At 38.6% G+C, this 27,798-nt stretch overlaps 1 protein-coding gene across 1 annotated transcript in view; it reads right to left on the reverse strand.

The window, feature by feature from the left end:
* Window positions 1–27,798, reverse strand: part of LOC136857384 (glycerophosphodiester phosphodiesterase 1) — a 66,819-nt gene that overhangs the window by 14,494 nt on the left and 24,527 nt on the right. Inside the window, exons 3-5 of the mRNA XM_067136019.2 lie at window positions 12,730–12,835; window positions 12,558–12,650; window positions 3,875–4,104 (exon numbers count right to left, since the gene is read on the reverse strand). Of these exons, the coding sequence (XP_066992120.2) occupies window positions 3,875–4,104; window positions 12,558–12,650; window positions 12,730–12,835 (429 nt within the window). The remainder of the gene's footprint in view (window positions 1–3,874; window positions 4,105–12,557; window positions 12,651–12,729; window positions 12,836–27,798) is intronic.

Consider the following 27,798-nt stretch of genomic DNA (forward strand, 5'->3'; position numbering starts at 1 on the left):
CTTCACCGTGGCCCATATCCTCACAGAGTGCACCAATCTCTCTGGCCTAAGACGGAACCTTGGCCTGCAGGAAACACTCAAACGCATATCACATTTGACATGATTATGTAAAAATGGTACCATTATACAGGTTATGTTACTTGGCCACAGAATGTACTCCTGATGTCCAACGGGACTTACGCGAGTACTGCTGATCTCGTCATCCGCTTTATGTGCAACAGATGATTAATCAAGGGCATATAAATTTCAAGTGTTCTGTTAATCAGGGAACTGACGTTCCCTTTTGATTCATTAGCGACCTTTTCAGCTTAAAATAACTGTTATTTTTTACTTCATTTCAAAATTCCTTAACTGAATAAATAATTTTGGTTATTTTAAATTTCTTTTCCATTTAATTTGTTCAGAGAGGATGATTACCTAGTTGTAATTCCTCTTAAAACAAAAATCGCCACCACCACATCTTGAGGGCCATGTGTATTTGGTATGATGCTTTTCCACCGAATGGTAAGTTGTAATAATGCACGTCTTGTTTTTGGTGTTCACTTTCTTGCATTGGTTTTTTTTTTTCTCTTTTCTTCCTGATGTTTCTAAGCATTTTATCTGTCATAATGCACATAGCTCCTACTCATAGATGCAACAGTATGATATTTTTTGAAAACAACTGTGCATCAAGGAGAGCATCAATTATATGTCACCACTTTCACCACCTGACAATGCATCAAATTCTCTGAAACGTGTTGTAGAGTAAATCATTTAATAGAACTTGTGACTGGTAACAGTTCTTATTATTTCATAAAGATTTAATTCATAGTCATGGACAAGACTTTCCTTAAAAAATAACATAGTCATGTTTGACAATACAGAATATTTAATTATCTTTCTTCTCACACCACATAACATACAGGCACAATTGATGGTGAACACTTGCTGTGTACTGTTTTCTACATGGCTTCATAATTAATTTTGGTATTATTTTCTTCAGAGAATGGAGCAATGGATATTGTGTGAATTTGTGGAGAATCTTGCAAGTCGCAAAGATGGTTTAACCCTTTCAGATCTAGTGTCCATTACAGAACACACATACAGTGTTACTTTCTTCTTATATTTCATTCGAGTTTACAACTATGGACATTTCTTGTTCGTATCTATGGCCTTCTAATTTTGGTACAGGACTTGGTTGAAAAAAGAATGAAAAATAAGCTGTCAGCAAAACAAAAGAAAAGTTTTTCAATTCTGTGAGTAAGAGAATAAGTCATGTTACATCAGTTCCTCATACAGAGAGATTCATATAAACCTGAGCTACTTAAATAGGTCATAATTTCCCTTTGATAGCCCGTAGAAACTGGAAATTTGTTTTAATGATCTCAGTGGCTCTGGGAAAATCAGTGCCACTGCCCATAGCTGACAATTTTGTTGACTGTCATGACAACAATGAGCACTGTTGGCAAATTAATCATTTGTTCACAGTCTTTAGCTGGCAGTTGTAACGGAATGAAAACGAGAGGGTATTTTTATTGTGAAAAAATACTAGAAGACAGAATCATTGGTTATAATACAACGGGCATTCCGAAGGGAATTCAATGTGCATGATGTTCCAACAAAGGCAACAATTTTATCAATTGTCAGGAAGTTGGAAACAACTGGTGTACTAAACAAAGACAGCGGTACACATAGACTATCATTGAGTGCAGAGACTATTGATAATGTTTGAAAATGCTTTGAGAACTCTCCCAAGAAATCGTTGCGTCGATTGAACCAGGAGACAGGCATTTCATATGCGAAGAAATCGGGGTTGCGACCATACAGACTGCATATGATGCAAGCATCGAAAGCAGCAGATCATGAGAAATGAATGAGTTATTGTCCATGGTTTCAGGGGTTTATTATTCAACATCCACAAATTCTCTCCATAGATTGGTTTACATCTATCAGGTTACATCAACACACAAAACATTGAATATTGGGCTGCTGTAAGCCCTCATATCATCCACAAAACACCACTGCATGTTGAAAAGATTGGAGTGTGATGCACGGTGTCAGCTTCCAGGTTTGCCCCATTTTCTTTGATACGAATGTACACAATGCAGTTTATACGGGCATCTTCAATACATTTGTGGAGCAGCTGGATGATTTCGAACTGTCAGAAGGTTATTTCCAACAAGATGGAGCAATGTGTCATACGTCTAATGTTTCCATGCAACTTGTAACCAGTTTCTTTGATGACTGAATAATCTTAAAAAAATAAAATCCGATCACTGGACTTTATCTTATGTATGTATGTATATATTCTCCCAATTGTGTATTATCATCTCCCAAAGTTGTACATGTATCCTATTATTGATTCAAATGTTATGACTCATTAAAATAGTTCAAGGTTGAGGCGCTGGCCTTCTGACTCCAACTTGGCAGGTTCGATCCTGGCTCAGTCTGGTGGTATTTGAAGGTGCTCAAATACGTCAGCCTCGCGTCGGTAGATTTACTGGCACGTAAAAGAACTCCTACGAGACTAAATTCCAGCACCTCGGCGTCTCCGAAAACCGTAAAAGAGTAGTTAGTGGGACGTAAAACAAATAACATTATTATTATTATTATTATTAAAATAGTTTAAGTTTATATGGACTGTTCTGTAGTACAAGTTACAGATTTAATTTTCAACAATTATTAAAAAAATGAAAATACCATTTTCTGAAATATGTTGATGTAGGCCTATTCATTTGATACTGTCACCATTTTTAAAACATTAAACTTATGTCCTGAAATGCAAATGATCTAGTGAAAGCATACAATAGTGTTAACAGGAAAAAGATGTAGGAAACCCTGAAAACAAAAGGATGTGGAAGACAATCAAGGGAATTAGTTAAAACAATGTATAAGAATTGTTTGTGTCCAGACTCCAGTAGGAAGAAGAGATTGCTTTAGAAACCAAACTGGACTAAAACAGGGAAATGTATTGTCTCCATTTATATTTATAATGGTTGAGGATGAAATTCTGAAGGAAACAAAGGCAAGATATAGAGAGAATATAAAAATATTGTTGTTTGCAGATGACACAGTGATCTGGGGAGTCAATAATATAGAAGTGTAAATCCAGCTAGAGACTTTAAATGACAATCTTGAGAAGTATGGTATGAAAATCTGTGTAGAGAAGAGCAAAACAGTGGTGATGACAAAATAAGAAAGAGAAGGGAAAGGAATCAATAGTATAGGGGACAAAACTTTGAGGATGTTGCCTGCTTCAAATATTTGGGAAGTGAAATAATGCAAGATGCAAGGTTGAATAAGGAGATCAGCAGAACAAGTGGGAAATATGTTCTACCAGAATGTAAGAAACCTAGTGTGGAACCGAGAAGTCCCTATGAAATGTGAAAGAGAAAACGTACACGATGTACTATACCCCCACATTAACGTATGCATCAGAGACTTGGACAGCAAGAGATGAGAGTAAAATTCAGGCTAATGAGATGAAGTTCCTGAGGAGTATGGTAGGGAAGACAAAGGAGAGGAGTATGAAATGTTGAGGTCCAAAAAGAAATAGGGTAGAAAAACTGAGTGATAGGATGGAGAAGAATAAATTGAGATGGTCCGTACATGTTATGAGGATGGAGGAGGGAAGGATACCAAAACAAGTGTTGGAGGCTAGGATAGAAGGAAAGAGAGCAAGAGGGAGGACCAGAGCAAGATGGATAGACTCTGTCAAGAACAGTATAAGAAAGAGAAGACTGGCATGGAAAACAATTACTGAAGAGGAGTGGTGGAAGGAGAGGCGATGGTGGAGAAGTATTATCAACACCCCGACTTGGCAGGAACTGGACAAGGGAAACAAAAAAATGATGATGAGTGTGATCAAAACTGTATTCATGCAGACTGTACTTACATGGTAACTTGGTCCTTGTGTATCAATACTGCTGATAGCCCCAGCAAGAAGAAGGTGAGGTTGTCAAAGAGCCAAGTATTAGCTGCATCAGTCACTCTGGCCAAGAGATGCATCGGCAGACTCTTGTGTCGCGGTCGACCCTCGCCTGCCAAGCCCGAATAAGACTCGAAAGTAAAGTAATGTGGCCGCCAAGCCATGGAGCAGACAATATGAGGATCTGCACGTCGTATCTGTTGATAAAAAAGTAATTTTTAGATTGATACTTTTTCTTTCTTTTTTTTTTGCTATTTGCTTTACGTTGCACCGACACAGATAGGTCTTATAGTGACGATGGGATAGGAAAGGCCTAGGAATGGGAAGAAAGTGGCCATGGCCTTAATTAAGGTACAACCCCAGCATTTACCTGGTGTGAAAATGGGAAACCACGGAAAACCATCTTCAGGGCTGCCGACAGTGGGGTTTGAACCACTATCTCCCGGATGCAAGCTCACAGCTGCAAGCCCCTAACTGCACGGCCAACTCGCCCGGTGATTGGTACTTTCATGATCCGTAGACACCATATAAGCTTTTGGGCTTTTGCCGTGTCAAGAAAATAAGGTGAAATTCTTTACGTTTTTCAGAGAACTTTGCTCTGCATCTTTAGAAGCAAATCTCAACTGTTCACACGTGCAGCAACACAGTGGTGAAGACATAGAGGCCACCCATCAATAGCTGCACAAATCGTGTCCAGTGGTTTTTTTTTTTTTTTGACAGCTGACGTGATAATTTCTTTAACACCTCAATATAGTGGTGTCATTTTTGACAGGTTATCGGCTCAAGCTTCTCCCACGGAGAATAATCCAATGGACTGATATCCAGACTTCCACTTGGCTAGTCAGTAGCAGCGATGAACCGTGGGACATTAGTTGCCAACCACTGGTGCATCATTTTTGCTTTGTGTACATGAGCACTATCCTGCTGAAAAATCCACGATTTCCCTTCAAACAGCTTTGAACTAATACACGGTATCACCTTTTCCAATATCATCTGGTAGATAGCTGCAGAAGTCTTTACTCCACCTTCACAAAAATACACTTTACACTTCCGATCCTCCCCGCCAGGAAACTGCTCACCATACCATGACAGAAGCTAGGTGATGTTCACGCTGCACACATGGAACTTTCTCTCTGGCTTCTTTGGATGACCGCGTGTAAACACAATTGTTTTGCTTGTGAAACAACTCTTCAACAGTGAATCACGATACTGGCCCTCCCCATATGTCCTGAACAAAGCCTGGGATCGAACCCAGTGTATCTCCTTTAATTTTTCAGTTAGTAAATTTCGTGTGTAATTTTATATGCACCAACACGTAAATCATCCTTCAAAATAAGTGAAATAGTTTGTGGAGATATATTCATTTCATGAGACAGAATTGTTTGTTTACGCGAAGGATTGCGTCAAATCCTTGCATGAACAGCACTCACAGCTTCTTTTCTGTGTACACACCTAGTTGTACCCATTTGTTTAAACCATGCTATTGTCCAAAACATAAATCATTCACTGATAGCGAGAGATTCCAGCGTAGAAAAAATTTCCTTACCTCGCTTTCCGCAACGAAGTAGCGCAAATACAGCAATACGATTCTCATACACTCACCACTCCATCTTTCACTGCTGTCTGCTGTTGGCACACTGCAAGCTGGTTGCTACAGAGTCGTGAAGGTGACCTTGAGGACGACGACATACAGCGTTATCATGCTCCTTCATTCTCAATTACCATTTTACAGCGAGTTTAGATTTTACTGACAGAACTTATGGCAGTACTGTGTAATTATTAGCTCCAAGACTTCATGAGACCCTCCCAGAGAATGTCCTTCCAAATAATTGAAAGAATTTTCTCAACACACTACAGTTATGAATTTAAACCTATGAAAACTGAAGTTATACAATTCAATAAAGGTTACAGCAACATTCCAGTAATTAAGCCCTCTATTTCCATTTCTCATAAGACCTATATGGTACAATCGTCCACAATCACATTATGAAGATAAACTTCAGTTTAGGAATCCACAAGCCAAGAATCAGTAACCCAGAATTTCCAACATGATCGCAACGTTTGAATAATTTACAAATCAAATGAATTAGATGAAATGCTTATCTCACTGTTTCAATAATTTGACAGGGGAAGAGGAGCAAGAATGCCTGGCACAAGAAAACCATGTGCATGCTTAGAAAGAAGGGTTGAAGAAATAAGGCCAGTGGGTTGAGCTAGGAAGAGATGGCTACACCAGCTGAAAGATGATGTGGAGAGAAGAGGAGAAAATTGGGAGTCAGTGGTGACAGAGAAGGCATTCCTGGATAGACAATGATGGTGAAGACTTGTTCAACACCACACTACCCGGCATGCTGGAGGGGTTCTATGATGATGATGATGATGATGATGATGATGATGAGTACGAACCTATTTGACTAGCACTCAGCAGGATGTATTTTGAAGAGAAGTGCTATCAATCCTGATTACTCAAGCTCCGATTATAAAAACTATGCTTCCTTTTCGCGTTTGTAGGCGAGATATAGTGTTTACAATGCACTATGTCTTCTGGTATGGTCTAGAATAAATTTGTTACTTTCACTGATCAGTCTCAGTCTCATCCTTGACTTTGACAATATAAAAGTGACCAAGGTATGAGCGATGCTAGTAATACCACTCCTTATACAGCCAGTCCCTGTTATGAATGGTGTGAAAATAACGCTCACAAGGTCGGTTGGTGCGTGAATTTCAGTAGGCTTGGCACACTGATATCTAATAGCAACTTCTGGCTTGGTGAGGAAAGCAATGGGAAACCACCTCACTGTACTGTTATGTGCCCAGGAGGAGGGATTTCATAGTCAACTGCTCGTAGATTGTTTTATCAAGGAAGCAGTTTTATTGTATAAGAAAAGTGGTGACTACTTAAAGAAATAGTGTCACATCCACAGATTTTAACTATTTTTAATGGATGGATTAGAAAGGGAGAGTACTAATGAAAGATGTGGAAATGTGTAGTTTTTAAATTAAAAGGGGATTAAAACTGATGACGCTAAATGCTGCAACTAGTTATGTAATATGAACAAGTTTCTTGAACACAACAGCAAGAATCTCAAGATTTGTTCAAATGATGATAAATGGGCAAAGTATTCTGAAAGTAACAAACATGTTGAATGACTTTCAGAATTGCTTAAAATGGGAGAATAGTTTTTAGCTTTCCCAGGCCATAATGCAATTGTCAAAAGGGTCCCCCACCTTAATTTCAGTACAACAGACAAATCAGAAAACAGATTCAGGTGAAAGGTTTATTGCTAGTCAAGTACAATGTTAGGAATATGTTGTTCTTTTTTGCTAGTTGCTGTACGTCGCACCGACACAGATAGGTCTTATGGCGACGATGGGACAGGAAAGGGCTAGGAATGGGAAGGAAGCGACCGTGGCCTTAATTAAGGTACAGCCCCAGCATTTGCCTGGTGTGAAAATGGGAAACCACGGAAAACCATTTTCGATATGTTCTTCAAGGGTTTAAAGTATATTCTAAGTCAACAAGGTGTTTTTAAAGGAACTTTAGGCTTTTTCAATCATGAAATTACCAGAATTTTGCCCCAGTGTGGCAGCGGGCTCATCAGTTGGTTTCCCACAAATTTCCAAAATGCTGGCAGCTACTGTCGACCAAAATATTATGTGCATTAAAGTTTGGAGGATGTTAATGAAATAACCAATAGACCTACAGAAAATCCAATAACACCATCATTTTTCTAGTTTTGTTTCACATTAGGTCATGCAGTTTTTTAATTTACTTTTTGATATTTTTTATCGCAAGTGAAACACAAAAATGCCTGTTTTTAAGCGTTTCAACAATGCCGCAATGTTAAGACAATGTTTCTCCAAAACCAGTCATCTGATCGAATCGTAATTTTCCGTACATTGCTCAGAATTTAAAAAGAATTGTATTTCTGTATCACTCATGTCCACAGTAAAAAGGAAATGCACTTTTTAATTTTCCATAATTTCTGTCTGTCTGTATGTATTGTATTCATGCTGAGTGGAATGGTAGTTTAAGGGAAAGCCTAAAATTTAATTCTCAAATATTTATGTTATTAGTGATCCAATCGTAATGAAAATTGGTATACAAAGTTGGAAAATAAGTCACTATAATCTAGGCCATAAATAATCTTATTCTCACGGAGTGAAATGGTAGTTAGGGGAAGGCCTACAATTTAATTCTCAAATATTTATGTTATTAGTGGTCGTATCGATAAATACGACATAACTAAAGTTATATAGTATTAAATTTCCGATCATTGTGTCTTATACATTGTTACCGTACCGGCTATAACAGAGATATTCATGAACTTGTATTTTTGTTACTAAGTCCATATCAGTGCAGTCACGAGAAAATAAAACCAAACCAAACCCCATGGCGCAACAGCCCTGAAGTACCATGGCCTACCAAGCGACCGCTGCTCAGCCCAAAGGTCTGCAGATTTCGAGGTATTGTGTGGTCAGCATGACGGATCCTCTTGGCCGTTATCTTGGGTTTCTAGACCTGGGCCGCCACCTCACCGTCAGATAGTTCCTCAATTGTAATCACGTAGGCTGAGTGGACTTCGAACCAGTTCTCAGATGCAGGTAAAAATCAATGACTTGGCTGGGAATCGAACCCGGGGCCTCCGGGTAAGAGACAGGCACGCTACCCCTACACCGCAGAGCTGGCCCACGAGAACATAGGTAAACAGAATTTAATGAAAATTGGTATGTAAAGTCAGAGAATAAGGAACTACAGTCTACATTATAAATCATTTTATAGAACATCCTAATATTGCAGAGTCAAAAGAAAACTAAATGTGAAGGGCTGTAATATAGAAAGCTCATAAAACTGATCAACAATAACATTACATTGATCACTGTTTATTGTGATGTGCTTTGTGTCTTCTGTTGACACTCTTCTGCGATAGATAGGATTAATGCTCAGTATCGAATTTTTTTTTTAAATTTGCTTTACGTCTCACCGAGACAGATAGATCTTCTGGTGACGATGGGATAGGAAGGGGTAGGAGCATGAAGGAAGCGGTTTGGTCTTAATTAAGGTACAGCCCCAGCATTTGCCTGGTGTGAAAATGGGTAACTATGGAATACCATCTTCAGGGCTGCTGACAGTGGGGTTCAAATCCACTATCTCCCGAATGCAAGCTCACAGCTGTATGCCCCTAACCACATGGCCAATTCACCCGGTCGTACCGAGTGTAACAGCCTGCCTGAATATTGGCAGGAAGTAGCTGGGGAGTTAGATAACTTTCTTCTTTAGCATGCCATTCCTCTGGTCCATAAATTTTCTGATACTACTGGTACGTAACACACTGGTTCTTCATAGCATTTGAGCTATTCAATCCCTACTCTGAGGCACCGATTGGGATGAGCAGTGTGCATATTTAATGGCAGAGGAGTGTTAGCGACTGTCTGCAACCTGGTCATTCCAGCTCTGGCTGGAATTTTGGACTGCTGGATCGGCACCGTAGTACTGTACTTCTTAAAATTACATTTTTTTTATTTGATCAACCACCTATTCAGTACATAAAAATCTTCATAATTAGGATTTGATCCTTGTTACAGTAGTTTGAATGGGACATGTTACAGGCATCATCAGCCATCATAACACCTCAAAGTTAGATCAGGATCCTGCTGTTGTTCAAAATGTATTATTGGATTTTATCAACATTTATAATTTTAAAAACTAATTACAAGTTCTTATATTGGAATTGAAAACATTTGTGGTAGTTTAACAATATATAAGACTAATAGCTTGGCTAGAATTGTAGATTGACTAGATATAAACACCAATATCTGATCTTAACCGCCCGACGAAATCGGAGTGCACCTGCAAGACAATTGTCGGTGGAGCTTGCAGCAGTCTCAGGAGTTGCCGTTTCCCAGCAAACTGATTACCAGAGGCTCAGAACAGTAGGGCTGTTTGCCCGACGTCCAGCGGTGTGCGTCCCGCTCACTCCAACACAAAAATAGACCCGTTTACTATGGAGCCGTCAACATCGAAACTGGACCATGAATGGAGGCATGTGCTCTTCAGAGACTAATCCTACTTCAGTTTGCAGAACGATTCCCGTCGCACATTAATCTCGAGAGACCTGGGTAACCGATACAACCACAGGAACATTGTGGAACGGGACCAGTATGGTGGTAGTGGCGTCATGGTGTGGGACGGTATTATATTGATTGGCCGCACGGACCGGCACATCTTCATGGGTGGTCCGAGGAACACTTAACGCTCAGAGATACAGGGATGAGGTACTGAGACCACATGTTCAACTCTTCAGAGGTGCGGTTGGTTTAGACTTCCTCTTAATGGACGATAATGCCCGACCACACCGTGCTGCTCTGGTGGATGAATTTCTGGCTGGGGAAGACATTCATCGCATGGACTAGCCAGCGAGGTCAGCAGATCTGAATCCTATAGAACGTGCTTGGGATGCATTGGGAGGCGAATTGCATCCTGTCAGCCTCCATCAAGGACTATCCAAGACCTTTGCATTGTCTTTTCGGAGGAATGGGAGCGACTGCCACATGAGCTCTTGGACCATCTGACAGAGAGCATGCCATGTCGCTGCGAAGCATGTGTGGTCATTAGGGGTTACAGGGCCTAATTACACCCTATTAACAGCATATTTTGTTATGGAAGACATTGCCAAGTTTTGTTAGCTGTTGTCAGAGGTGTATCTTAGCTATCAGAACCTTTCTGACGCTGGTTTGTTTTTTTTTGGACAAATTGTGCGACATATGGTGTGCGAGTCAGCTTCCGTTTGTTCACCAATCCGTCTGACATTCCTATCAGGTGGTATGCCTCGTTTAGTGATTATGCCTTTTTTTTTTTGCTATTTATTTTACATCGCACCGAAACAGATAGGTCTTATGGCGACGATGGGAGAGGAAAGGCCTAGGAATGGGAAGGAAGCGGCTGTGGCCTTAATTAAGGTACAGCCCCAGCATCTGCCTGGTGTGAAAATGGGAAACCACGGAAAACCATCTTCAGAGCTGCCGACAGCGGGGTTCGAACCCACTATCTCCCGGATGCGAGCTCATAGCTGCGCGCTCCTAACCACACGGCAGTGATTACGCTTAACTTTTGGACACTAGTATATTAATACTAATAGTAAAAAAAATGGTATGGCCACAGTTACAATATCAGTTCCAACATTCGGTTTCACTCTATCAGATGGCAGAGAAGTGATTTGCAGTTGGGCAATCTATGAATCTGTAGCCCAAGTTTTAATTCATTTTATTGGGTAAATACAAAATGTGTTACGAGAGATGTTTTTAAATACTGACATCATACGACATGGAGTCCTGAATGAACTACAGTATTTCCCAGACTTCATAAATCCAACTACCACTGCCGGATTTTAACCCGCATTCCAGCACTGATTCACAGATTAAGCTATTTTTGTAGTCATATGTAAAAAGGAAGACATATTGATGACATTTATTGATACTGAGAAAGCTTATGACAGTGTGCCCATTTAGTTAGTATGGGACACATTAAGGAAAAAACATGTTAACAGAGTTAAAGTGCAAATGATAAAAGTTATGTACAAAAATTGTGTTAGAAGCATGAAAACTAGTATAGGAAAAACAAAGTGGTTTAAAAACGAAACTGGTCTCCGACAGGGAAGTGTACTATCCCCCATACTATTCATCATAGTCATGAATGAAATTCATAAGAACATTAAACAGAGATTGGGAAGACAGGCAACAAAAGCCATGTTGTTTGCAGATGATATGCGGTGAGGATGAAATGGAAGTGCAAAAACAAGTAGATGTATAGAATCAAGAGATAGAAAAATTTGGGATGAAAGTAAGCACAGAGAAAAGTAAAACAATAGTGATGACAAGGAGAAGGAAGGAAGGAAGGAAAGAAGGAAGGAAGGGGAAAGATAAAACTAAATGGTAAAATTCTGGAACTGGTTAAAAGTTTCAAGTACTGGGGAAGTGTGATCACAGAAGATGGAAAGATAACTGAGGAAATTGGGAAAAGAATACAACAAGCAAACAACTTCTACCAGAGTGTAAGGGGTATTTTGTAGAACCAGGATGTTTCGAAGAAATGTAAGAAAGTATTATATTCAACCTATTATGAATCCATACTAACTTACGCAGTTGGATTGTGGACTACAACAAAATAAGAGGAGAGCAAAATACAGGCAGGGGAGGTGAAATTCCTAAGAGGTATTGAGGGCAAGACCAGAAAGGATAGAATTAGAAATGAAGAGATAAGGAAAACGACAGGAATCTTGAAACTTCAAGACAGGATAGAAACAACAAAGCTAAAGTGGTATGGGCACGTGATGAGAATGGGAGAAGAGAGTGTGCCAAAAAAAGTTTTTTCAGAGAATTTAACAGGAAAGAGACCATGAGGAAGACCCCTAAAGAGATGTACAGATTCAGTGTAGGATTGCAGAGAGAAAAAGGGAGGAAAACCAGAAGATATACTTAAAAAAGGAGAAGAGTAGTGGAGAGACAGGCAGCTATGGAGGTCCTCGATTCACAACCCAACCCAGGAAGCTGGAAATGGGAAATTAAGAAGAAGAAGATGATGATGATGATGATGTAACAAAGAATTACATTTCTGATCAACTACTGACACGCACGCACACACCTCTCTTACCAGGTATATAAGGAGCGGGTTAAAAGAGGAGACAACAGCTCGGCGGTAGAGCGCCTCATGCTTCTCAAACGCCTCCAGGATAACAGAAACCAGCTGAAAAAAAAAGTACAGTGTCAGTGTTACTGACCGAGTGCCAGGGAAGACAAACAGTTTTGTAACAGGAAGGCGTTACCTTCATGTTGTCACCCTTGAGGTCAAGAAACATGCGCATATCCAACTTCAAGCACTCCTTGATGGCATCCTCAAATCTTGCAACCCTTTCTTGACCAAACTTATCTCTGAAACAAACGATCAAGAGGCACATGGTGATTTGTTCATTCATAGAGTATAGGAGTGCCCAGATCCATTTTTGATGACTCAGCATTTACAGTATACTATGTCAATCAATCAATCAATCAATCAATCAATCAATCAATCAATCAATCAATCAATCAATCAATTACTACTGATCTGTATTTAGGGCAGACACCCAGGTGGTAGATTCCGTATCTGTTGTTTACCTAGTCTTTTCCTAACCCTAATACTGGTAACTGTCAAATATTCTACACTTTGGTCCCTGCTGTAGTGGCACTGTTGAATATATTCAACATGTTTGTATTTCATCATGTAATTTTCTCAATTATTCAACAGATATCATTACAATCTATTTCTTGTCATTCTCGATGTCCACAGCAGTCACAAGTTCAGTTTCATTCATAATTGCAACCTCCTTGGGTACAATTTCATGGAAATAAATGAGTGCAGTTTGCCGACCGACTGTTTGAACGCCATCGCTGTAGTGTTTGTAAATAAACATTCACGGGCTCTGCTTTGTTATTCTATTTCGTTTTATATCGTAGTTTTCCGTTCGGTGAGGGTTATTAACTACTGTATATATGTTATTTGATTGATTACATACATTTTTAGCAAAGTGTGTGTCAAAATATGGCATCTTCATTAAAGAAAATTAGTGATGAAATACAGCAAAATTTCTTGGAAGATGAAAGTGACAAATCTGTCTGAGAATATTAAGAATTAACCAACAGATTTCAAGTCGTATTTGGAATGTGTATCAGCTATTTCTTCACATCAAATACGGAAAATGAAAGTGATAATGAGCCAACCATACAGCAACCTATCGTAACAACGTGGTCTAAAGTCATGCCTCCAGAGCAAGGCATGACAATACATTTTCCCTAATATTTTCAAAAATATACCTCTCAGAGTGATGAAACATTTGCTAGGTATATTATTTACAATCCGTATAATTCACCTTCTTTGTGACGTGTTTCCATTTTGTGCAGTGTATTGTGTCAATTTATAAAACTTTGTAGATATATTTCATAGCCTGTGGATATTTTGTATTTTATTGAGACAAGTAAAAGCTGCCAAATACGGCTTGTCAGTTCTAGGATTAAGTGATATTAAACAATATGGTATGAAAATCAGCACTGAGAAAAGCAAAACTATGGTGATGAAAAAAGCAATGTGAAAATTGGTCATCAAAAGCCTTGAAATTGTTGACAGTTTCAAATACCTAGGGAGTGAATTAATGCAGAATACAAGGTTGGACATGAAGATTAGCTAGAGGGTGCATCAGGGCAATGCATTCTACCAGAGTGTAAGACACCTTGGTTGGAATAAGGAAGTGTAAAGAGATAATGAACAAAAGGTATTATGAACTCATATCGACCTGGACAATGACAAGTAGGGAGGAGAGTAGAATTCAAGCCAGTGAAATGAAATACCTAAGTATGGCAGGAAAGACACGGGAAGACAGATTGAGAAACAAAGAGGTGAGAAAGGAGTTTGGAATGGAAAACCTAAATGAGAGAATTGATAGGTTGATTTGGATATGTACAGAGGATGGAGGAGGAAAGAATATCGAAACAGATGATGAAGTTCGAGGGAAAGCGAGGGAGAGGGAGACCTAGAACAAGGTGGACTGATTCACTAAAGAGGAGTGCAAGAAGAAGAAACTTGGAATGGTGGAAGGAGAGAGGAAAGTGGAGAAATTCATCTTCCACATTTCCTACTTCAATAACTGGCATATGTTATTCTTATTTGGCAAATATGTTGCTCACTAACAATACCGGCTTAACCCTCTCCCACCCATAGCGTAGTAAAGCATACTTGTACTTCTAGTCGCATGTATGAGCCTTCTATCGGCTGATAGACAAATGAGGCGTTCAGAAGCCAAGCCGACTAACTCCAAAATTTTGACAAATGCAAGTAATAACATGGTTGGGAAGCATCACTGAATATTTGTCAGTACCCAAAACAACTAACTCCACAGTTAAATGAGTTGCCGCCAGAATGCGCTATCTGCTCTGGCAACGGAACATTTTACCAGTGGTTTCAGTGGCCAAAGTGATTAACTACACAGCTTTTCCTTTTATTGAAAAAAGAGGTAAAACTTGTAGCCACATCTATTCTCCAAGGGATTGGTATGATATCATTCTTGGCTGCAGGAAAACAAATATATCCTCACAGAAATGAACCATGAGACCTTGCATTCAACAGAAAACTTATAAAAGTGTATCACCAACAGGAAACAAAGTGTTGAAGGTGAACCAGTTAACTGGCTGACAATGAGATGGATCAGGATTGAGAAGCCTAAACAATTCACTATCAAATTTGAAACTACTTTCTTCACAGAAATGCCGTTTGGAAAAATTATTATCCAGGAGAAAAATGGTCCCTGGAGAGCCTAGCTAATGTTCCATAACATTATCCTTTATAGAACATCCAGACGGATCTCCATGGCAAAAAAGGAGGATGTAATGGACCTCTTGAAGTTTGTACCTCCTATTCATCACCACTACTATAAAAACTTGAAGACTGCAAGAGATTAACCTGTCAGTGATGACGACTGCATCACTTATGCAGAATAGAGCCAAAGAATAATGTATTTGTATTTTAGGCACTTTTCATGTGTATTTTAAGTACTACTTAATGACTTACAATAATACTAGTGCATTGTTCACATAAAAGGGTTTTGTTTGTGCATATTTGTTTAATAAAATGACTTGTATACATACCACTCAGAATACTCTGTCAAAACTTTCAGTTGGCAATCTAACTCCATAGAAAGTGGCTTCTTTAAGGGGGAAAGAGACATTGAAATGTTTTTATATATTTATAAAGTGCTGAATACATAACCTTAATTGTAAGAATATAAATGAGTGTATTGTAAATATGATGAAAAATAAATTGAGTTTTTTACAGATCAATAACTTCAACTGTTTGTACTGAACATGTGTATTTGATGGAGTTAGTTGGCTTGGCTTCTGAACGCCTCAAATATAACTTACTGTTACTAGCATGTGCACTTCCTAGAGACCAAAGATATTAGTTTTCTTCTTTTAAAACCTTAGCAGGCGTATTAGAACAGAAAATACGGAAGGCAGTGACATATTGTAAACAAACACGTCGATGCTTAATTCGCGTGAAAATATTTTATGCGATAACGACAATGAATGTTTGGTGAACGATAATTCTGACTGTGAAACTGTTAGTAGTGGCTTAAGTGAACTCAGTGAAGTGGGAAGTGAAAATGAAAGTGACGATATTTCAGGAAATGACGACGTACACATGCGTGATGATATAGATTGTAGGCCTAACTTTCAGTGGACAAATACACTGTCTTACATCGAACTGGCAGACTTAACTGAAGAGGTAGGATCTTGCCATTCTCTTCCTGTGGGTAGTACAGCATTAGAGTATTTCTCCCTTATATTTGATGAAAACATTTTCGATTTAATTGCCCAGAAAACGAATGAGCATGCTGCTTACTTGCAGCATAAGAAAGGTATAGTTGATACGAAATGGAGGGATACTTCTATTGAAGAAATAAGGGCATATTTTGGAATATTAATCTATATGGGTATTGTTCAGCTTCACGACACACACATGTATTGGTCAGATGACCTTGTGTCTTGCTTGCCTTTTAGTAGTTCAGGTAATACCGCAAAATTGCTTCAAAGACCTGACAAAATATTTGCATTTGGTGTCAGAAGAGGAACAAGATAAGGACAATTTGGATTATTTGTACAAAGTGAGACCAATTCTCAACCTTGTGGCAGTATTCAGAGAAATCTATAAACCAGAAAAGGAACTTTGTGTTGATGAGGCTATGATTGCTTTCAAGGGTAGGTTAGGTATAAAACAGTATATCAAGTCTAAACCTACCAAATGGGGGATGAAAGCTTGGGTTTTGGCAACCAGATCAGGTTATACTTAGACATTGATTTCTACCTCGGAAAGAAATAAAAGAGGAATAAAGATTTGCTGCTAGGTGAACAAGTTGTTCTCGAATTGAGTAGGAAATACTAGGGAAAGTATCATCACCTATATTTTGATAACTTTTTCACTTCACCAAGACTCCTGTCAATATTGAATGACAATAAGACTTATGGTTGTGGAACGGCGAGAACTAACAGAAAAGAATGGCCCTTACCCTCAAAAATATCAAAAGCCTGAAGATGAAAAGAGGGGATTCTAAATTTATGCAAGCTGGAGATGTTACTGCCTCAGTCTGGCATGATAAAAGAGACGTTGCTTTCCTCAGTACCAACAGTAACCCTGCAGTTTCTTTAACCCTGAAGAACGGGGCATGGCAATGAAAGAATTGTTGTGCAAACACCAGAAATTGTACACAACTACATGAAAAATATGGGTGGAGTTGACCGAAGTGATCAAGCACATTCATATTGCGAAGTTGGCAGACCATCCGTGAAATGGTGGGAGTATATCTTCTATTTCATTAGAAACATTGCTATAGTGAATTCATTTATTGTATTTGACCAAAGTAATAGACTCTGCAACAGTAGACATGGAACAACACAGCTAGAATTCAGGACGTAACTTGTCAAACAGCTGATTGGGAATTTCACTTGCCGCAAACGAGTAGGAAGAAAAAGAAGTCTTCCTGACGCAATCACATCTCCAAAACAATTCCATTCCATGGTAAAAATTCCTGGTAGGGTAAAATCGTGTGTGAAATGTGCTGCTGACAAAAAAAGGACTTTATCTGGCAGAAATGTGCAGTCAGCCTTTATGTGTAAACAATGCAACTTGTGTTTGTGCAAATCAGATTGCTTTCTATTGTTCCACCAACAAAGAGGAGTTGACGTTATAAATTAAACTCTACAATGTACCCATTTCCTATATGTATGTACTGTTAACTTCCATTTGGTGAAAGAATCATATTTCTATGTTCATTCGTTTTTGTAAAATATATGTTTTTATAAATGTCTGCATTATCATAACGATGGCTGAAAACAATTGCTTTAATTCTGGGGAAAACATGCATTTTAATATGGGCGGGAAAGGGTTAAGATATGAAATAAATTTTAACACTGAACTCACATGCATTTAAGCAATTCTGAAACACTTCAACCTTTCCGTAAGCCAGTAAAAGTAGTCTGTGAAATATCTACAACTTCCATGTCATTTGCAGATGATATACAATATGCAAGAGGGACATTTATAAACGTAAGAGAATATTTCAATGATCTAACAGAAACAAGAAGTTCCTCAATGGATCACAAATATATCTGAAGGGACAGGTTTCGCTGTGAGTAAATAAGTGATCGGATTAATCAAGTAAATAATAATTTTGTGTGGCTATTTCTAGCCAGGTGCAGCCCTTGTAAGACAGACCCTCCGATGAGGGTGAGCGGCATCTGCCATGTGTAGGTAACTGCGTGTTATTGTGGTGGAGGATAGTGTTATGTGTGGTGCGTGAGTTGCAGGGATGTTGGGGACAGCACAAACACCCAACCCCCAAGCCATTGGAATTAACCAATGAAGGTTAAAATCCCCGACCCGGCCAGGAATCGAACCTGGGACCCTCTGAACCAAAGGCCAGTAACGCTGACCATTCAGCCAAACGAGGCAGACATTAAGTAAATAAAGTTTGATAATGTTTGCCCACATGCTAGAGTAGTAACTGCAATGATCCAAGGGTAACAGGATAGGTTATAATCTGGTGACAACATACAGGATGTAATAAATAGACAATGGAACTTGAGGCCGAAAAAGATAAATTTTAGGCACCTAAATAGGTGGAAAAATGTATAAAATAGATTCTTCTTCTTCATCATCATCATCATCATCATCAATTCCCTTTTCCAGATTCTCTCTGGGTAGGGTAGTGTAATAAAGCCCTTCACCTTACTTGATCTTTCCACCACTCTTCTTCTAGTACATTATTGCTACTGACTCCTCTATTTGCAATACAGTCCACAACAGAGTTCCTCCATCTCATTCTAGGCCGTCCCCTAGGCCTCTTTGCAGTCTCTGTATCCATGAATGTTCTCTTTGGTATGCTCTCTCCTGACATTCTCATCATGTGTCCAAACCATTTTAGCTTTGCTATATCAATCTCTTCTTGAAGTTTACACACTCCCACGCTTCTCCTTATTTCCTCATTTCGTATTTTATCTCGTCTTGTCTTTCCCTGTATGCTACTCAAGAACCTCATTTTAGCTGCTTGTATCTTACTTTGGTTCCGCTTAGTCAACATCCAGGCTGCTGAACCATAAGTCAGTATAGGTTTATAATAGGACGAGTATAAAACCTTTGCACTTCATTGGCACATCTTTGTTCCATACAATGTCTCTCACACACTGGTAGAAACTTGTAGGCTGCTGTATTAAATCAATATCTCCATCCAAATTTCCATCTTGTGACATCATGCTGCCCAAATACTTAACATTTTTCACTACTTCAAGAGGTTCATTTCCTATTTTTATCACTCCCCTGGATTTTCTGTTACCTCTCGTCATGATCAAAGTCTTGCTTTTTAGCAGTACTAATCCTCATTCTAAAATTACCTAGCTCCCCATTCCATAAATCAACTTGTATCTGTACTTCCTCTTCATTATCTCCCCAAACTACAGTACAATGTCATCAGCAAAGAGCATAGACTTTACTTGCTCGTCCATCATCATCTCCTTGATATTATGTAGAATTCTATCCATGATGATAATGAAGAGTAAGGAAGACAATACACTTCCCTGTCTTAAGCCTGTCTCAACTCTGAACCATTCAGTTTGACCCACTTTGGTTCTAACACAGCTTTTGCAATTTTGATACAATGCTATTACCATCTGTATTGTTTCATTCCCAATCTGTGCCTCTGTCAATGTTTTCCATACAAAATTCCTTGGGTGAGAAATAGAAACAGAACAACAGAATGCAAAAGAGAATACAGGCACTGCAAGAAGAAGTGCTCCAGGTGGTTCAAGAAGAGAAAAAGAAATGCTGGTAAAAATTCACTGAATCTCTGCAAGAAGATACAATCGGAAGAAAAAAAAAAATATATTCCAGTGGGTAAAAAAGCAGAAAAACCCAGGTGAAGGTGCTAACTTCATTAAAAATGAACTGGAGGAAGTGATGACACAGAAGCAGGATATATTGCAGAGGTGGCGAAAATACTTTGAACAGCTTTACAACGTGCAAAATGGCACAAGAAGAAATCAAAGAACTAGATTTAGTGCAGATGGAAGATAAGGAAAACGAGGTGTCCACGGCAGAGATTGAGTGGGCCATTAAAAGAATGAAATGAGACAAGGCAGCTAGAATTCACAAGGTCACCATAGAAATGATAATAGCAGCAGGAGCAATTGGTCTACAGTGATTGTATAGACTCTTCAGAGTGATATGGAGAGAAAAGTCTGTTTGAAAAGAGTGGGCAAAAGGGTCATTATACCAATTTTCAAGAAAGGAGACTGTGAAAATTACAGGAGTGACACTGATAACTCATATAGCTAAGATCCTTGAAAGAATCTTGGATAAACAAATAAGAGACAGAGTAGAGGGAAAATTGGCAGAACATCAGTATGGATTCAGAAGAGGCAGATTCATATCTGACACAATATTGACATTGTGTCAAATGATGGAAAGGTATTGGGAATATGGAAAGGACATGGTAGTAAAGTTTCTAGATACTGAAAAGGCATATGACTGTCCCAAGGAATTTGGTATGGAAAACATTGACAGAGGCACAGATTGGGCATGAAACAATGCAGATGGTAATAGCATTGTATCAAAATTGCAAAAGCTGTGTTAGAACCAAAGTGGGTCAAACTGAATGGTTTTGAGTTGAGACAGGCTTAAGACAGGGAAGTGTATTGGGTGATATGAATAAAAATGAGCTGTAACTCGGAGACAAATCTCGAAGGAGGATTGAGACGGAAGTCACTTGCAAGACAGAACTCGTCATGTATATGAATAAAGTTTGTTTCTCGCTAACGAGACTTGTCTCCTTCTGCCTGAGATCAGTCTCGCACACTGGCTCTGGTATCTGTCAGCTGACGAGTGAATTAACAACTGGAGAGCTCCAAAGAGTGGTCTTGTTGGAACAGATGAAAGTGTTAGATTTACAAGAGAAAAAGGCTGAAAAGCGACAGTGTGTTCTCAAAAAAACAGAATAACTCATTTCAGTGCAAAAATAGGTTTTGCAACTGCAAATCGAAAATCGTTTACATGAAAGGGAGAAAAGAGCAGAATAAACAAGTACAACCGAAATGGAACACCCACCGATATTTTTTTCATTTAGAATAGTTCTTGACCGCCTTTTCTTCCTCAGTTGTGTTTCACTTGGGAGCCTATTCTGCAAACTATACCTTTTGTATTAATAAATATTCAATAATCACTACAGTTATTATTTCAATTCTTTCTAGGCTTACATAAACGTAGTGGCTTGTACACTTGGTATACTTGCACCCCAGCTTGGGAACGACTGATTTAAGGTTTCTTTTCTTGCAAGTTTCCTTCAAGATATTGTGTAAGACGTTACACTGTATTTATCATCACATTTAGGATCCACATTCAAATGCATAATTTTCTGCAGTCATTGAAAGTCACTCAAACACTTTTAAAACACGCTTCGTACCTCATTCTTCACGAATATGAAGAGTTTATCATACGTGTGCATAGCTAGGGGTGTTTCTGCATATAATGTACTTTTTCTACTATTTATTTTACGTCACACTGACACAGATACGTCTTATGGCGATGATGGAATAATTTAAGGAGTGGGATGGAAGCGGCCATGGCCTTAATTAAGATACAGTCCCAGCATTTGCCTGGTGTAAAAAAGGGAGCCAGGGAAAACGATATTCAGGTTGCAGACAGTGGGGCTGCTTGAACCCACTACCTCCCGGATGTAAGCTCACAGCCGCGCGCCCCTAACCGCACGGCCAACTCACCCGGTATATAATATACAACCAATACCTATATACTGTTGCATAAACTGTCTAAATTTCAAACTTTCAAAACATAGAAATAATACAAAATGCTACCCATATTCATAAACGAATATAACTAACAAGGGCGTTATTTGATTTGGACTGGACAAATTGCAATGAAACTTAGTAACACGATGAGCTAAGACGTCCGGAACTCAATGGTGATAACCGTTCTGCCACGAAATAATATTTTTGTACCGGTATTTATTGACAGTAAATTTTTGCTCCAGTTTTAAATGGAACGTGCTGTGTAGATGGCAGCGATTTCAATGAAACAGGGTAGGATTATCAATTAAAACATCAGAACATCGCTGCATGATTGATGTTGTTATATAGGTTACCCATAGTGTGACAAAATGAATGACTCTCAACAAGAATCCGAAAGTTTAAGGCTATTTATAGCATGCAAGTTTATATACAAATGACAAGGATTTCATATTACATGTTTTAGCTTCAATTGTAAACGACAAAGAAGTATTAAAAGCCTATTTTGAAATATTCATATACTGTGCATGTTAGTAAAATGGGTTTGACGAGCAAGACATTCTGTTCTTGTTATCAAAATCTAATTTTCACTCTAAAGCGCACTGTTTAATGTAACTTCAAAATAGAACTTTCAATGTATTTCTTTAAAAGAGAACTATCAGTGCATTTCTACAGTCCATACGCGAGGTCAATACAGTTGCATACCACTCAGCTGTTCTTTAGCAATTAATTATAACAATGTCGTTGATTTTATGACAAAGTGAATATCAGCAATAAATTTAAGACAGGTGGATTGATAATTCATCGAAGTTTCATCGAAATCTGTCTGATCCAAACCAAATGCTTCCCTTGTAGTATTCGGTGCAAGTGAGATTTTGGTGCGATAGTTGAGAAAGAGCAGCACTCATAGAGGCAGCAAATCATTGGCCGAATAATGTCATTATGCGAATTTGTTAAATGTTGTGAAACCAGTTACAACATATTTTTCTCAAAGGCACGAGCCGCCGGATGAAACTTTTAAATAAACTTAGAAACAGTGCAATTGAAAAAGGCATGGGCAGGGAATTTTACGGCACTTAAAGTAAACATAAATGGGATAGCTTACACCAGGACCAAAGATACTCACACATTCGTTCAATATCATTTGGCCAACATGTGATGAAGAGCGATAATTTTCAGACTTGAAAAAATATCCTTTCAGATATCAAAATGTGAATAATAATAATAATAATAATAATAATAATAATAATAATAATAATAATAATAATAGGTAATAATTTCGTGTGGCTATTTCTAGCCTGGTACAGCCCTTGTAAGGCAGACCCTCCGACGAGAATGGGTGTCATCTGCCGTGTTATTGTAGTGGAGGATAGTGTTGTGTGCGAGTTGCAGGAATGTTGAGGATTTAAGGTTAAAATCTCTGACCCGACCGCAAATCGCACCCGGCGCCCCCCCAAACCGAACAGTACTACGCTGACCATTCAGCTAAGGAGCAGGACAAAGTGAATAATGAAAGCCTTGAATAATTGTAAGTCATATCTTGAAGATAGCTATGTTTTGTTTCGGCCTTTTCCGTGATTGTGAATTAATTTTATCTATAAAATGTTAGTCGGAATTTGGTGAATAGAAAAAATGTCAACGTACAGAAAAAATCACAAATGTGAAATAGATTAAGAATAATTAAATTAATTTAATAAATTACTAAGAAAATTTTCAGAATTGTATGTTGCACGGTTTTGCATATTTCTGGTTTGATTTTGAACATTTTAGATTTTATGATGCATGTAAATCCTATTGCTAATGGCCATCTTCTTCCTTTTTTTTTTTCCCCCTGTTTTGCTTTACGTCGCACCGACACAGATAGGTCTTGTGGCGACGATGGGACGTGAAAGGCCTAGGAATGGGAAGAAAGTGGCTGTGGCCTTAATTAAGGTACAGCCCCAGCATTTTCCTGGTGTGAAAATGGGAAACCACAGAAAACCATCTTCAGGGCTGCCGACAGTGGGATTCAAACCCACTATCTCCCGGATGCGAGCTCACAGCTGCGCACTCCTAACCGCACAGCCTAATGGCTAACATCGTCATCATCTTTATCATTATTGTTATATAAATATATGTCTCGTGTATTGGCTCCAGAAAATGTTGTACTAACCATTCCACATTTTCTTTCCAGAAATGGTAGAGATCTTTATAATCATGTTCGAGGGAATCACTATGTGCTTTATACATTTTTTTTCTCTGTTGTAAAACCATCATAAACTCCTCCATCATGTTTTCAGCCTGATTCTATCGCCTTGAGTCACCTTCTGGGCAGTCTCAAATTCTGAGATCAGTCTCCATTCAGAGAGACTAAGCTCCAGTTTATTATATACATTTGGAGATGTGTCTCCGAGAGAATCTGCCAACGAGCTGTGTCTCAAGGAGCAAAGGTCACTGCTGAGACATCGCTTTTTTTATTCATATACATTTGAGACAAGTCTTAATATCTATGAGACAAGAGATATGTCTCCATTTTATTCATATCACCCATTGTCTCCCTTACTCTTCATTATCATCATGGATAGAATTCTACATAATATCAAGGAGAAGATAATGGACGAGCAAGTAAAGTCTATGCTGTTTATTGATGACATTGTACTGTAGTTAGGAGAGATAATGAAGAGGAAGTACAGATACAAGTTGATTTATGGAATGGGGAGCTAGGTAATTTTAGAATGAGGATTAGTACTGCGAAAAAGCAAGACTTTGATCATGACGAGAGGTAACAGAAAAATCCAGGGGAGTGATAAAAATAGGAAACAAACCTCTTGAAGTAGTGAAAAATGTTAAGTATTTGGGCAGCATGATGTCACAAGATGGAAATTTGGATAGAGATGTTGATTTAATACAGCAGCCTGCAAGTTTCTACCAGTGTGTGAGAGACATTGTATGGAACAAAGATGTGCCAATGAAGTGCAAGAAGGTGTCGTGACCCGGAATGGATCCCACGACCTTTAATGAGAATGTTGTCTGTTGGCTCCCTGAGCGGTAAGGGATGGTGCTCTGGGTCTGGACAAACCAGCTACGTGTGAAGACGAAGTATCGTAGATTCTTTCTCTAAAATATTTAATGCTGGTTAATTACAATATATACAGTCGAAGAATGATTGATTAATGGTGTAACCAGCAGCAAGAACCACAAAGTTAATATTAAGCTAAGTATAAGCCTCCTATTCTGACTAAGTCCTATACTGGACTTGAGAATATTAATAATGAATAAGTCATCTCCCCTCAACAGATCCGAGGCGATGCTCTCTAGACGGCAGGTGAAAGGCCCTGGTTTATCTCTTACGGTCCCTTTTATACTATCAGTATCACCACACCCTAACCTTGTGGAAAGCTCCAGAGCTGGCTTACATAACAGCCCTGTATGCCACAATAACTTGTGGCTTTGGTAATACCGTATTTACGCGATTAATCCCCACCACCGAATAATCCCCGCACCCTAATTTTAGGAAGGCTGATTTTTTTAAAATGCCAACATTGACTCAAATAAAACCCGCACCCCAATTTCGGGTCTCAGATTTAAAAAAAAAATATGCGGGTATTATTAACGTAAATACGGTATTCCTATTTGTCAGTGGACATACTGGACCTTGCACTTGTTTGTGCATTCCAACGCTACTCTTACTTTCCATGTTTACCCCTGTGGTTACACCGTGTCTTGCAACAACTTAGTACATTTCAATATACAGAATATGATTTCTTCCTTATAATATTATGTTTCCTTACTTTTATATTAATTATATTATCTATATAAACTCAGAAACACTATTTCTCCTACGTTCCTACACATAGGTTCGATTCTCGGAGAGAATAGCTGTCCTGTGTTTGACTTCTGAGACCTGACGTCTCCTTTCCTGTCCTGAGTTCGACTCTGGGACGCGACATCTCCCTCCCCTGGGGAGAAATTAACGCAATATACAATTGGCGTTCATTTCCCCGTTTTTCATCTTATAGTCTACCTGAGGCTATGTCCTCTTTAGTAAGGGCACATTGCACCAATGCGTCTCTACCTGCCGTCCTTAATCCGGACACGCGTTCAGACATTTCTAATTCTAACAGTGATCCAGACTGGCTGGGGGCCCTTCCAGCTAGTCTTGGATATTGAAAATGGACCGTAACGTCCTCATCTGATGCCTTAGCTTGGTTATCATTGGTTATCACATTTTGGTAAATGCAAAACTTGGGGCAACGTTCCTTGGAATCCTCTATACATTTAGGGATATATTTATACCTCCTAAAACATCCACAGCAATAACAATAGCAACAACATAGTACAAAGAGTAATGAAAATAAAATACTGCCAGTTACAATCTGATATACACTGGAGTACTGATGGGCTAACTTTTGTTTGAAATCTGACTCTTGCTGTTGTACCAACTGTTCTGCCTCTTCGGTTTTTCGACTAGCCCATTTTAAGTCGCTAATGTGATTCAATAAATTACCAACAGTTACCCTATTTAGTTCAGGTATTTGGTATAGTTTTATCTCACTACCTACTTGTGAACAACAATCATATTCTAACATTACATCCGGAATTAAATCTTTCTTTGCTGTGGTGTTTACAGATTTTGTGCCCTGTATCTTACTTGTAGGGCTATACACAGTACATAAATCTTGAAAGCTTATCATTCCTACACCTCTTAAATTTATGTCACTCGTAGTTTCCTTACAAACACATGTTACTTTTGTTTCTTGTGGTGTTACAACAATATATGTTTTCATCAACAGGTATCCATTTAAGTTCATGGATAGGTAATATGTGTTTCATACAGTCTTCAGGTAAGTGACTCGTATCTGTTATCAATTTTACAATACAATTTCCCTGTGACACTACACTTCTTATTGGAAAACTTAGTTTACATAACCTGCGATTGTCATCTATTACCTTACATTCTTGCAATTATTTATCATTTAATTGCACATACGTCTGTTTTTCTTGGTCAATTAATACAACATTTTTGTCTTCATAAATATACACAAAATGATTGGGGTTGTTCTTTAGAGAGGTCGGGAAAGGGATGCACTGACAGAAGGTATATTTTACTCCTGTTGTCAACGGTGTTTTCAATACATAAACCAATGTATCCTTGGTGATATATACACTCACTGTGCATATCTTAAAGATAAGGTACCCATAGGTAATCGCTAGGTCATATGGCAAGTCATATCCTTTCGGAAAATCACTCTGTGCCTTTTTATAGGCCTTAACTAATTTGTCAGGACTTAAATCTGTACATTTACAATACCTATTTGGGCATTTACAATACTGTCTAAAATGATCTGATAATGCTCGTGCAATTCCATTAAAAACCCTTGTAACTCAATTAAATATTTATTCAAAGTTATCTGCAGTTCGGACTGCCTGAAAGCTTCCGTGATCCCCACCGTTTCATTTTAGACGTATGCCTTAATCTGCTCAAAATTCTCACTTAATTTCAATTCATTTGCTGTGATATCATAAAGCGTGCTATTAATTGACTGTAATGTTGATTTTACTACCGTCATCTGTTCTTTGGCTACCTTAATCATAGATAGTTGTTCCTGTTCCAACTCATTTATCTTACCCTGGTAATAATTAGCATCATCCTGATCTAACGTACCAAATAGCATCTTGGCAATAGTGCCTACAATGTTTATTAATCCACGTTTGTTTCGTACTCCACTGGTGTCTACTTTAGTAACCTTTTGAATTAATTCCTTTATTCCCTGAATTCTTTGTAACTGGTGTTCCACTAGTCGGACATCGTGTTCACAAGCTACGTGTATATCCTTTTCTATCTGGATACATAGTGTTCGGGTTTTCTGCAGATTTCTCCTAGCTATGGTATATAGATCTGCTAAACGATTCAAATTTACATACGTTACCAATGTCCACTCCGTTGAGTATAACTGTGTTTCTCCTTTGTTGTCGAAGTACACTCCAGGTGTATTCTCATACTGCACGATTTTAAAATCCATTGGTCCACTTTGACCCGT

This window comes from Anabrus simplex, chromosome 1 (genome assembly GCF_040414725.1).
Source record: "Anabrus simplex isolate iqAnaSimp1 chromosome 1, ASM4041472v1, whole genome shotgun sequence".
NCBI lineage: Eukaryota > Metazoa > Arthropoda > Insecta > Orthoptera > Tettigoniidae > Anabrus > Anabrus simplex.